At 41.9% G+C, this 12,882-nt stretch overlaps 3 protein-coding genes across 3 annotated transcripts; 1 reads left to right on the top strand and 2 right to left on the bottom strand.

Annotated features, from left to right (window-relative positions):
• The first annotated feature begins 2,229 nt into the window (after positions 1-2,229).
• hs3st1l2 (heparan sulfate (glucosamine) 3-O-sulfotransferase 1-like 2) lies at positions 2,230-7,092 on the top strand. Its single transcript, XM_061279255.1, has 3 exons — positions 2,230-2,306; positions 4,823-5,090; positions 5,524-7,092. The coding sequence occupies exons 2-3, from the start codon at positions 4,881-4,883 to the stop codon at positions 6,187-6,189; spliced, it is 876 nt and encodes a 291-aa protein (XP_061135239.1). The 5' UTR covers positions 2,230-2,306; positions 4,823-4,880; the 3' UTR covers positions 6,190-7,092.
• rnmt (RNA (guanine-7-) methyltransferase) lies at positions 6,470-9,149 on the bottom strand. Its single transcript, XM_061279223.1, has 3 exons — positions 8,930-9,149; positions 7,869-8,412; positions 6,470-7,761 (listed from the first exon to the last, which is right to left on the bottom strand). Exons 1-3 carry the CDS (start codon positions 9,124-9,126, stop codon positions 7,420-7,422), a joined length of 1,083 nt encoding a protein of 360 aa, XP_061135207.1. The 5' UTR covers positions 9,127-9,149; the 3' UTR covers positions 6,470-7,419.
• A 314-nt stretch (positions 9,150-9,463) lies between these two features.
• LOC133154509 (histone H2A.V) lies at positions 9,464-12,877 on the bottom strand. Its single transcript, XM_061279289.1, has 5 exons — positions 12,650-12,877; positions 11,290-11,367; positions 11,011-11,124; positions 10,754-10,883; positions 9,464-10,254 (listed from the first exon to the last, which is right to left on the bottom strand). The coding sequence occupies exons 1-5, from the start codon at positions 12,650-12,652 to the stop codon at positions 10,193-10,195; spliced, it is 387 nt and encodes a 128-aa protein (XP_061135273.1). The 5' UTR covers positions 12,653-12,877; the 3' UTR covers positions 9,464-10,192.
• Between the last annotated feature and the right edge of the window lie 5 nt (positions 12,878-12,882).

The following is a 12,882-nucleotide window of genomic DNA, read 5'->3' as shown; positions in this document are numbered from 1 at the left end:
TGCATGAAAATTCTGTGTGCACACAAAAAGACTTTCTGAAGGATGGCTTTTATTTACCAAGGATCAAGCAGTAGAGTTTAAAAGAGATGCCATGTTATCCTATGACATAATTTTTTCTGTTTTCACACATGCCTCCTTGAGACTTTTTGTTGGTCGACTCCTTGAGACTTTTGGTAGGTCAACTCCGTATGGACATGCCAGCAAAATGTTATGATGCGACGAGAAACAGGATTAGAGAACAGACTTTGGTCCAAAAATGCGTGCTTCATGGCAGCCTCCCTCTTTCTTGTTGGTCACAGCTTCTTGAGACTTTTTTGTTGGTCTACTCATGATGACCATACCCAGCAAATTTCACTAAGCTAAAATAAATCGACTTTGAGGTCTGTTTTTTTTCTTCTTCCTAGTAGAGCTAGCAAGTGCTTGAGTATGGCAAAGCTCTCAAAATAGCCTGAGGACAATAACAAGCCATGTGAAGAGGGTCCAAAATATGGAATCAATAAGTTGCCATGAGAAGCAAATAACAAACAGACAGCAAAGCTAGTGAGCGTCAGCAAAGGCGGCGAGAAACCCCCCCTGACAAGCGTGTAATGAGCCTATGCGAGCATCTCGCACCATTTCATTGTGTCTTTATCTCCTCTCCCTCAGCTGCCCAAGAAAAAGTAAAAGGGGCTGCCGGTTTGGAGCAAATTACCCACGCTTACTCCGCAAAAACATCCCCCTCGCATGGCCCGGCGGGGGGCCGAGCCACCACCAAATTGTTTTGTCGACCGAGGACATAGGAGGTGTGCCAACATGTCGTCAAAGACGGAGACGCGGGAGAAGACATTTTTCGACTCGAGAGAGGGAAACGAGAAGAAAGGGGGACGCTGGAACGTCTCCCGGGGATCCCGCCACCCGCCGAGAAACTTGAAGGGGGTTTCGCTTTCTAGTTTGGAAAGAAAACCTTCCCAGTGTCCCAAATAAACGTTGTACAAGGGCGCGTTTCAGTCGATGGAGGGCTTTTGTGCCTTTTGGGGGTGCTGAACAGATATTCAGCACAATCGCTGCCAGCATAACGGGGGACCCATCAAATGCCATCCATCTATATCCTAACAATGAATATAAAAAGTCTACACACCCCTGTTCAAGTGCCAGGCGTATGTCATAATAACATTGAAGTCAAGATAAATCACACAAAAAAAATCCACCAAGAACCTCTCCAGCTGAGTTGAAAAAATATTTTCAAGGGTAAAACAAATGAGATGATTGCACAAGTGCGCACACCCTTTTAAAACTGAGGATGTCGCTGTGGTTAGAATGATCAAATCACATTAAAAAAATGCGTTCAATTGAATTAAACTTTGCCAGATAACAGCAATCTTTGCGAGGGAACACCATTTTTTTTCCCATGTCACCTTAGAGGCGCATAACAGTAGTATTGTGCGTTCGTTTTTAGGCCATGACAAAAAAAAAAATCAATTTCAATTTAACTGACGATCAGATTTAACAGACAACCCCTACTCACTAGATCTAGGTCCCAATGCATAATTTGTTCCATGCACTTTTTGTGACATTTTCGTTTTGTGGTGTGCTCACTTTTTTTTTCCAACGTAAAATGCATCCCATGGCTCCATAAAGGCTGCTAACTGCTGATCCTGAGTGACAAAAAAAGGTCAGTTCCATTCAAATAAATCTGGAAATTGTGGTTGCATTAAGGAGACAACTCTGTTATAAAAAAGAATTTAAAAAATGAAGTGAGAGGCAGTTGCGAAGTCACTATTTTTTTCTGTGCCTTTGTGTTGTCTTGTTCTGACGCACTCTGACTTATTTATGATAGAAGGGACTCGCCCCAGCAGACTGGAGGAGGAAAAGGAGGGCGTGCGTGTGTGTGTGCGTGCGTGTAAAGATAAAAAAGGTTAAAAACTGGGAATCATCTTGGGGGTGGTGGTGCGACGGAAAAAAAAATGAGCTGATGTGACGGAAATGAAAGACAAGGTAGAACGGAGGAAAGGGGGGGGGGGCTTCCCCGAGGCGTGCGTGCGCGTGTATTATCGCTCGCACGCACGCACGCACGCACGCTCCCTGCCTCCCAGTCAGTGGCAGCATTGCACGCTCAGCAAGTCGGTGGCGGCACAAAGCAAAGTCGCTCCATTTGCCGCTTGCGCGCACACGCACACTTGCTCCAGTGACGACAGGTGAGGCGCGGAGAAAAAGCAAAAGCAAAAGCAAAAGCAAAAGCAAAAGCAAAAGCAAAAGCAAAAGCAAAAGAAAAAGCAAAAGAAAAAGGAGCCGAGCGAGAGCAGAAGAGCGCATGCAAGAAGACTCAAGTAAGCTGACTTTATTAATAATTATGTTGTTTTGGGGAACTGTATTCCTTATTGGGAACTGTATTCCTAATACGTGCTTTGGTTGCCTTTTATATTCTCTGGGTTCTATCTATTGGCATGGTTGAGTTCACCTTTTAAATGTAAATGCAGTTTTGCGGGATTGTTGCCCAATTGTGTAATTCATATTTAGCTTTTTAAATATACCGATAAAATTCACATCAATATCTTGGCGCTATCGGGGCAGTCTTTGGCCAATTCAAACCCAAGAAGATTACATTTATTACGTAATTCCTTATTTAATGGATTGAGTCGTTCAATTTGGGTAATTTAGGTTAATTTGAACTTTTTTTTTCCCCATCAGTCACACCTTCAGTCTCTGATGAATTTGTTTTTGGGTTTTTTCAGACACGCGGTGGTTTGTTAAACATTGAGCACTGATTAAGTTCCCCCTATCTTAAGACATTGATGTATTTTTTAAAAAATTGGGAAAAAATATCATTTCTCCCCTTTTTTCTTTTCATTGTAATCTTACATGTCAAGATACATTCATAAACCTATGGCAATACCATTAAGATCAAATATTAAAGGTTATTTTGGTTTTAGAGTTATGGTACACATATTTTTAAGTATTTAGATCTTTAAATGTAAAACTGTACTACAATAAAGTTCGAATTTGTCAGGAATAATTCTATAATTGTATTCCAACAGTCAGATTCGTGTAAATCATAAAAGTATGTTCTTAGAAAATGATTGGAATCACAAGTACAACATAGTCATTTTCCAAGAATAACATTTTAATCTAAGACGGATAATTGTATTGCCTGGAAATTCAGAATTTGTTTTGAGAAAAAAAATTGGAATCTTACCATTGTCTAAGCAAAAAAAAAAAAAAAAAAATTAAATATTTACAATTTTCTGCTCTTATTTTCATTTCGATTTTCACTTTCTAAAAATACATTCTGTCCATTTCTTTGTGTAATCCTGCTTACTACCAAACCAACGAAAAGGAAGTATTTTGCATTTATATTAATTTGGCTTTCCCCATCTTTCCCCCTGGGTTGTGCCGCCCAGGTGGGCCACTTGTGAACCGGTTTCCATGGAAAGTTTAACAGCACGCAATCAAAACACACCTGAGGATGGAGGCAAACCTTCAGCAGTCTCCTCACGTGCGCAGTATTTAACCCAGATAAACATCTGACCCTGACGATATTGAGCTCGTTGGTCCATGATGATATTGACCAGACGCGTCAACCCCCCCGACCCCTCCTCCCTTCCATCTGTCTGCTCGCCGTGCTTCCAGACCCCCCGCCCTAAAAACATAAGCCAGCACGCGACCTCTGCATCTATGGCGTCCATCACCCTGAAACTGATTACCCCTCCCAAAAAAAGGAAGTTTATAAGCCTCCCCTAAAAATGTATGTCAGGACCCTGATAATCACCGTGAGAGAACACACACAGTTGTGTGTTAAATAGAAATTTCAATCAATAGGTGATGGAAACATGAACACACGAGATGATCAGGGCGGATTTACCATTTAGCAAACACTAGCAATTGAATATCTCAAAAAAAATTGAGTTTAATATTAATCTAACTTGCATGCTTAAGAAAACAAATCAAAATGTGTAATCAATCATAATCATTTGAGTTTTTTTTATCATCATTTCCACAATCATTTCTGGCTCAAGTAAGAAACGATGATTTATTTCCCAGTAGACTGTTTCACTTTTGTCAAAATTATGAGCCATTTAACAGCACTACTGTTACAAACGGCTGAGTGTGCTTTTGTACGCGTGAAAATGAAAGTGGCACTAAGAATTGCCGTTGTTTGGCTTTTGATACGGTTGACCCAGATCTTAGCATGCTCCGCTAGCTCAAGGAGGAGGAAGAGGGGAGGTGGGCCCGTGTTTGACTGAAGGGGGGTACGTCGGGGTGGGAGGGCTGCTGTGCTTTCCAGCACACCCTGCTGAGTGGGGAAAAAATATTTTGGAGGGGAAAAAGATTTAGTGAAGAGAAATTGAGAAGAAAAGCTGCACAATTTTTTGGGGTGTCTTTCTGGCTCCGGATTTTTTTTAAATTGCTCTGACAATACATGTGAAGGTGGAAAATTCACGGGTACAGCACACAATATTGCTATATGACGCCAATGGCGCCTCATCAGGGACGGGCCAGAAGGTTTCATGGGGCAGGGCCTGTTCCCCAAAGATGCAATTAGCTGTGGAACCGGGTCGTGTTTCTCTTTTGAGAACATCCACATTGCACTTGTGTGATAATTAATAACAACAACAGGAAGCTGGAGAAAGGTGTTCTTAAAAAAAAAAAGTAATACCAACTCACCCAGCAAACTGCAACACTCAAGCATTCGTTTAAAAAGCTGACACACCTAAAAAAAGAACATAACTGGGATTTCTAAACGACGACTCAACTAGCATGTTGAAGAAAAAAAAAGAAACATGACGAGCAACATTTGTTCTCTCAAACCCAGTTCAACAATAATATAAATATGACCTTTTCTTAGTTTTTCTTTCAGCTCACCTGAGCACCGGAGCTTTGCGCCGACAGATGTGTGTGTCGCCATGCTGTGGACGCTGCCGGTACTGCTACTGTCTGTTCGCTTGGCCGTTGGTTGGAGCGCGTCCGGTGACGTCATCTCTCCAGTCTTCAACAACGGTGGTGGCATGCAGAGGTTGCCTGACGCCATCATCATTGGCGTGCGAAAAGGAGGAACCAGAGCTCTTCTGGAAATGCTCAACCTACACCCCGATGTAGAAGTGGCAAAGGCAGAGGTATATTGTAAAAGCAAAAAAAAAAAACACCCTCCACCAATTTCAAGTCCCAGACAGAATTTGTCAAGGAAGACATGACGACAAAACTAGCATTAATTTAAAAACGTGATAACGTAACTAGCATGTTTGAAAACAGGATCATTCAACTTGCACAGTAGCAACACGACGCAGCTAACATTTATCTGTGGAGATGTGAAAGAAGCTACCACTTGTTAAAATGGTACTCGCTTTTATTTAAAAACAAGATAACACAACTTGCAATTTTTTAAAAAATGTATGTATATGTGCGGCATTTTTTTGAGGAGATGTTAGTGAGAACGCAGCTAGCATTTGTTATTACTAATAACTTATTAGTATTGTTTGAAAAATACAAACCGCCACTGGGTTTGACGAAAATGTCCATAACTAAGCAGCGCCCTCTCCCTGCCAAAAGGTGCACTACTTCAACGTGGAGGATCACTACAAGCGAGGCCTTGCCTGGTACCGCTCCCAGATGCCCTTCACCAGGACCGGCCAGTTGACGTTGGAGAAGACCCCCGGCTACTTTGCCGCGCCCCAGGTTCCGTCTCGGATCTGGGCCATGAACCCCGGCACTCTCCTGCTGTTGATTGTGCGAGACCCGGCCGAGAGGCTGGTGTCTGACTACACGCAGGTCCTGCACAACCGTCTGGCCCGCCAAAAACCCTACCAACGTCTGGAGGAGCTTCTACTCCACGAGGGCCAGGTGGACGCCAGCTACAAGGCCCTCCAGAGGAGCCTCTACCACAGGCACCTGGCCCGCTGGCTGGAGGTCTTCTCCAAGGAACAGATCCACGTGGTGGACGGCGACGCCCTGGTCCGCGACCCCTACCCCGAGCTGAGACGGGCTGAGCGCTTCCTGGGGCTACCGGCCCGCATCGGCCCGGAGAACTTCCACTACAACAGCACCAAGGGCTTCTACTGCCTCCTGGAGGCTGGACGGGAAAAGTGCCTGGACCAGTCTAAAGGGCGGCCTCACGCGCCGCTTGGTGGACTCGCCTTCAGGAAGCTCTGCCAATACTTGGCGGAGCCAAACCGCCTGTTCTTCAACATGGTGGGCAGAACTTTCTCCTGGTGCTGAGGACACAAAGAATCACCCACCTTCCACACTGTGTGTTGTTGACCCAAAAAGAAGATGAAGGAAGTGACTTAATAACTATGCTGGTGCCTCCATGGATATTTAAATAAAAAATAATAACTTAGCATTTTATAAAAATAAAATAAAAAAGAAGCAAAAAGGCAGCTGGAATTTGATATAAAAAAAAATACTAGGCCGCTAACGCTTGACAACACAATTAGCATTTTCTTACATGCAAAAAATGTGGCTATTTAAAATAATTCAAGCATGCCAGTACAGGTGGACAACCTTAGATTTTTTATTTTCAATTAAATAAGTGACATCCCTTTTGCGGAAAAAAAAAACATGTTAAAATAACTTGCACTATGAATTTTTCTAAAATGTAAATCAAAATTACAGATGAAACATTTACAAGATGTTTGGATTAGCAAAGCATTTCTTTTTTTTTTTTTGTTACATTAGGTTGAATGTTAAGTGTAAATATCATTTTTTAGATTCACCAGAAATGTATTGCGACTAGTTTTTTGTGTTGTCTTTATCGAATCAAATACATTTTCATTGATCATCATCTTGGGGTGACGTTACTGTTGTCGACGCTTACTTAAACCCCACCAAAATGTTTAAATACAGAATTATCAATGCCATCATTTAATTTGTTTTAAATTCCAATCATCATGCTTTCCATATTGCTCAAAACTTATCATATAAATTGGTCAAATTGTGACAAATTCAAATTGTCTCACTCAAAGACAACAAAACATTTACTTGGTTGTGTTATTTTACATTTGATGTGCGGACAGGCACATCGCAGTCCTAACTATTTGTATATAAAGAAAAGAAAAAAAAAAGTCATAATATGTCCACTTAAAGAGCGTCTATTAATCAGAAGACGTTTCAAACTGAAGTATACAGGCGGTTTCTCAAAGCAGCAGTGATGAGGAAAATGAAGAACATGGAGCTTGGGTCAACGGAGCCCCAGAAAGGACATGGAGAAAAAATAAATAAATACACTGTGGCCACAATATGGATGGCACAATACAAATCGGAATATTGAACACTCATTCGAGGTCGGGAAAAAGTAATTAGTCAGCAAAAATTCAGTTTTTTTTTTTAATGTACAATCTTTCTGTATTGACATTTGACACCATCATTTTTTTTCCTCTCCATGTCATGAACGGGTGTCCGTATGGGTCAGTTCCTCAGAGTGCATTCTGGGAGTTATCCATACCTCCATCAGGACATCTTCTGGAAAATGAACACCAGGTAGATACTGGTCGCTTCCCACTCAGACCTGCTGAGCGTACCCAAACGGATCCCGGCGTTACCCGCCCGGTCGCAGTGCTCACGGGCGTGCCGGTACTCGTCCTGGTCCTCAGACGGCGGACCCTCGCTGTGCTCACCCGGGAACTCCTCCAGCGACAGCATCTTCATCATGAGATTGCGGTGGTGGCTCAGCTTGACCTTCTCTTGGTAGAATTCGGAGAAGCGCTGCTTGGTCACCAGTCGCATGCCGTAACGTGAGGCCATGTGCTCCATCAAAGGGAAGTAGACCAAGAACTCCGGGACATCCACCACCTACAAAAATAAATAAATAGTACAGCCAAGGACCTACCACATCTTTTAAAATCTGCAAGTACAAGCTTGTTTTTTTTTTTTTTGAGGAAGGGGGGGGGGGGGTATACCTGCTCTAGGTTGAAGTGGTACTGACATCCAAAGAGCGGGTAGTTGCCTTTGCCGTCGAAAGTCACCCGGTACACGTCATTGCCGAAGGAGAGCGAATCAGACGCCTCCAGGCGCTTGACCAGCTCGTAGGCGTCCGGCGTGGTTCCGATGAAGAATCCACCCGGCTTGAGGCGCTCGCATGCGTTCCTCAGCATCATGTCAGCCTTGGCCTCGCTCTCAAACGAGTAGTGGTACACAAACTGGCAGCTGCAGATGTCGAACTTCAAGTCGGGCTGGTCCAAATTGTTGGCAAGGAGCTCCTTTGTGCAGTCCGCCGTGATGAACTGGGCGCTGAACATGCTTTCGTCCCTGTGACTCCTCTTCCTCATGTCCTCGTAGCGACTACGGCACTGCTCCACCGACACGCCGGCGATGTCGACGCACACCAGGTGGTCGATGCCGCCCTTGCGCCACTTGAGCAGGTCACCGCCTTTGCCGCAGCCCAGGTCGAGCACGGAGAGGCGCCGGCCTCGCAACTTCTCCACTGTCTCGCCGATGAGGACGCTAAGAAGGGATAGACAGATAAATAGATCAATAGATTCTCGCAGCAGCGATATGGTGGGTAATTATCAGGGCCCAACGAAAATGGAGTTTTGGTTTTAGACCGATGTAAATTCCGATATTTGACAAAAGGAAATTCTGATAAGCAATTAAATGGAAGATTTTAAAAAAAGACAGTCCCCTCCAGAAAATGGAATGGGAGGGTCCATTGTTTTTGTTGTACACTGGAAACGTTTGTGTTTTGGATCAAAAGATGCATATTAGCCAAAAGTTCAGACTTCCAACTTTTATTTCATGGTGTTTCGTGAGTTGAACAACTAAGCAATTTTTGTTTGAAGCCACTCTTCGAGTCAGCAAAGGATACACGTGACTGATGGGTGTTTCTGTTTGCTAACTAGTTGCCTTTTACTAGATTGATTGCTTATATATTAGATAGCGCTTCTTTTTTTTAACTTGGCGTTTCACTTGTCCATTCATCCAGTTATTAAAAATAGTGACCGATGCAAAAGATGACGCAGACCTTTTCATCCAGTTGTTGAAATTCCGCATGAAGAAAATGCGGCTTTGGCTACGCGCGGCCAGTCCGGTCTCTTGGAGCCGGTTGTAGTGGTTGGCCACATTTGTGTTGTGGTCAACCTGGACTTTGGACCGCTTCCTCGAAGGGGATTCATCGTCCTCGTCGCAGCATCTCTTTGTGCCGTCGCCGAGTGCGTCCATGTTTGTTACACTTGTGTGTATACACACACAGACACAGCGCATGCGCGTAATACTGCTTCCGGGTTCAAAGTACACGCACATCCGGGGTCGAAATGGTCTTTTTAAAATAGGTTGTAAATTGTTAATTTTAGTAAAAAATTAGAATGCATATATTGGAAGAGTCAACTGTATTCTTAACAGGAGAATCGCCCTCTTTTGTTAAGACACACGCGCATGATACGTTACGTATTTTTTTTGTTTTCAAATTAGGTTCTCATGCATAATTCGAATTCAGAATAAATTAAATTAAGCCTTTGTGTTTGCCACTATACAGGGACAGCCATCCTAAGTCCAGAGATAGCATACAAAGGGTGTTTTATTCAAAGACAAAAAACATTGTCAAACACAGCTTTAAGAAACAAAGTTCTGATGTTTTTCAATACAAGAATGTCATGGCGTTCAATTCAAGGTGCACACAAACAGTACATTTGGGTGTCAAAACCCTGATGAGGTTAAGTAAATGTAGCGACTTCTAATAAGTGTACAGTATATATGTAGTGATATGTCACCTGGGAGGGAAAAGGTAGCATGATATCACACTCAACTTGTTCAAGTTTAAGAATTATGCATGCAAAAGCATACATGACATTTTTTTTCCAATGTAAAAAAAAAAAAAAAAAATGAAGAGTTAATACTTGTTACATGTGCAGTCTCAAAGCACCAATGCACATTTTTTGCCAACTTTCAAAAAATATCACGCAAGCGCTATATTCAAATCGAAATAACCACAAAACAAATTGGTATCATATAAAAAATGCTTTTAACAATTTCAGTATAAAACAGAACAGGCCAATCAAAGAAATTCATCGTCGCCATTTTGACATTGTCAAGCATTCTAACCACACGATGCATATAATTTTTTTTCCCGCCGTAAGTGATCCTAGTTAAGTGGGGAGGTATAACAACACAAACGCTAAACAATCGCTCTTGGTTTGCTATCATCATATAGACAAAAATAAAGCGAAAACAAAACAAAAAAACTCTGGTCTGTAGAGGAAGGCCAGAAAACCGGTTGGACGTGGGGCGACTACACAGTCTTCTGTTGGCCCTTCTTCCCGATGAGGGATTTGTGGATGTGCGGGATGACACCTAGACCGCCACAAGAACAAATGGTTAAATGGCACATTTTGACATAATGTGACATCAAACTTTCAACAATTGAAATCAATGAATAAATCATGTTAATTCACATGCCTTTACAATTTTAGAAAACTTCAGTAGGGGGCGCCATAAATTGGCACTCATAAAGCCTTACAGCTTATTGCTAAATGACCCTTATTGCTACAGTTCAACGTATAGGGAAAAACTAACAAATGTGAAATAAAGCTTATTCTATTGAGTGACGGTATCACACATCACTTGCCGACTTATGCTAATGATGATTATTCACACACATTAGCAACATGCAGCTTGTAGCAGTCACCAAATTTCTAGAGACTTTGTGGAAACGGAATAAGACAATAGATGAGAATGCTACGTGGCTGAAGCAACCGTACATATTTCTAAGAGGAGTCTACGCCACCGTTGTGGAAAATGTAATTATTTGTGTGTGTGTGTGTGTGTGTGTGTGTGTGTGTGTATGCCTCACCTCCGCCAGCAATGGTGGCCTTGATGAGCGAGTCCAACTCCTCGTCTCCACGGATGGCTAGCTGCAAGTGGCGAGGAGTGATACGCTTCACCTTCAAGTCTTTGGACGCGTTACCCGCCAATTCTAGGACCTGAGCAACACACCAAACTTAACCAGGACAAAAAAAGCCACGAACAAATACGCAAACAAGAAGACACTGTGACAGACATATGAGAGAATGAATACACAGACAGACAGACAGACAGACACACACTCACTTCAGCGGTGAGGTATTCTAGAATGGCGGCGCTGTACACGGCGGCGGTGGCTCCCACACGACCGTGGCTGGTAGTGCGCGTTTTCAAGTGTCGATGAATACGTCCAACTGGAAACTGACCGGAGGGAAGAATATATCAGTAGAACTTCAAGTGGCATCGACAATTATGGTACACTAAATGATCTGTGGCATCAGTATTATTGTGATCCAATGTTGTCAGGGACTTGCTTAAGGAAGTTGAAAAAGTCAGAGCCAAAGCAATGAGTATGATGGAACTCACCTGGAGACCGGCCCTCTGTGAGCGAGACACTGCCTTAGCCTTGGCCTTGCCACTGTCTTTTCCTGCCTTGCCGCCAGCCTGCAGCCAATATAAACTCACAATTCCATCAACAAGTACAAACAAATTTGTAAGTCTTGAATTGCATTGACCCAATATTTATCTGACTATTCTAGCACCAGAAAATGCCATACAGTGCACAGTTGGTTGTACTGTATATACAAAATACATGAAGGCTCAGCAGCTCATTTCAAAATGAATTGACTTCTTACAAAGTTTTCCATTACAAATTTTTTTTTTTTTTTGACAAATGGACAAAGAAACATGCTACCAGAACATGGTTGACAACATGTAACATTCCAACAGCTTGCCAGTCAAACCACAGGCCACTATTCTAATTGATTACATTATAATATAATAATGACTATAACATTTTATTATTATTTTATTCAGCGATGCAAGTGTTCTTGACGATTTTTTTGTGATTTTAAAAGTAATGGGAATCTGTTGTTTTTTTTACTGTGGTACCGAATAAGTATAGAGAATTGTGGAAAATCTCCGGTATTGGTACTGACTACTGAAATTCTGGAATCGTGACAACCCAAGAATCCATCACTAAAATTGAAAACAATTTAAAAACAAAAAAATAGACATGAACACAAAGTATAAGAGGGGAAACAAAAAAATAAAAAAGCACAAGATATACATTTGAAAATGCAAATAATACCAAGCATAAAATACACAATTATATTTTAACTGAGAAAAAACTAAATTTTGCAAAAATACTCCATAAAAAACAAGAAATGCAAATTATACAAAATAATACAAAAATATTAGTCGTTAAAACTTTTATGACTAAATTATAAATAATATAATTGGTTGAAAAAGACCCTAAAATACTCGAGTTAATTTTGTGGAAAAGATAATAGCAAAATAAAAACTAAAGTGCAAAAAATAAGATAAGAAAATAAAAAACTGTTGAACAAGAAACATCGAAACACTGGAGGGAATACACACCTAATTTGAGAAATTGAAAAACAAAACATCGGCGTATTAAAAACTCACCGAAGTAAAGCCTTGGATGATATTTCATAATAGCGACATCATTATTTAGCTTGCTAACAGCTAACCCAAATTGTTCGTCGTTGGAAGTTAAACGTGTGACTGTAAAACGAAACTTAAAAAATTAACTCCGACTTCTGGCGCCTCAGTTTATGCTAACACTTTAGCTTTGACAGTTAGCCAAACACCTTGTAATTCAACCGCGGCACTTTCTTCCTAGTTATGATAAATATTTGTTCTTTGCTTTTAATGAATAAACCCCTATTCCACCGCACGCTTGCACTCGTGGACGCGTACATACCATTTTCCACCTCTTGATTTGATTGAAGGACTGAGTAGATAGCAAATAATTTCGGCTTCCGAGAGCAAAGAAACAATAAAGCCCCTTTTCGCAAGTCTTTTCATGAAAGCATTGAGGGAGGCCCGGCGTCCAATCAGATTAGGCGTTGTTCCTTCGAATCTTGACTTTGACTAATCAGCGTAAGGCTTGCAAGGTGGCCACCCATCCCCCAACTGGCGATTATCGCGCCTGCT

Source organism: Syngnathus typhle, linkage group LG5, assembly GCF_033458585.1.
Source record: "Syngnathus typhle isolate RoL2023-S1 ecotype Sweden linkage group LG5, RoL_Styp_1.0, whole genome shotgun sequence".
NCBI classification, from domain to species: Eukaryota; Metazoa; Chordata; class Actinopteri; order Syngnathiformes; family Syngnathidae; genus Syngnathus; species Syngnathus typhle.
The sequence above is the reverse complement of the archived record's forward strand: the minus strand, read 5'-3'. Positions and strand labels throughout refer to the sequence as shown.

Bases quoted from the DNA above. Each gene is read 5' to 3' on its own strand.
- rnmt (XM_061279223.1), bottom strand. From the start codon at position 9,126: ATGGACGCACTCGGCGACGGCACAAAGAGATGCTGCGACGAGGACGAT. The intron at 8,413-8,929 runs GTCTGCGTCATC...ATCCCTTCTTAG, and splicing joins TTCAACAACTGGATGAAAAG to CGTCCTCATCGGCGAGACAG. The intron at 7,762-7,868 runs GTATACCCCCCC...TTATTTTTGTAG, and splicing joins ACCACTTCAACCTAGAGCAG to GTGGTGGATGTCCCGGAGTT.
- hs3st1l2 (XM_061279255.1), top strand. From the start codon at position 4,881: ATGCTGTGGACGCTGCCGGTACTGCTACTGTCTGTTCGCTTGGCCGTT. The intron at 5,091-5,523 runs GTATATTGTAAA...CCCTGCCAAAAG, and splicing joins TAGAAGTGGCAAAGGCAGAG to GTGCACTACTTCAACGTGGA.
- LOC133154509 (XM_061279289.1), bottom strand. The intron at 11,125-11,289 runs GTGAGTTCCATC...CCCTCCGGTCAG, and splicing joins CACAGAGGGCCGGTCTCCAG to TTTCCAGTTGGACGTATTCA. The intron at 10,884-11,010 runs GTGAGTGTGTGT...TGTGTTGCTCAG, and splicing joins TAGAATACCTCACCGCTGAA to GTCCTAGAATTGGCGGGTAA.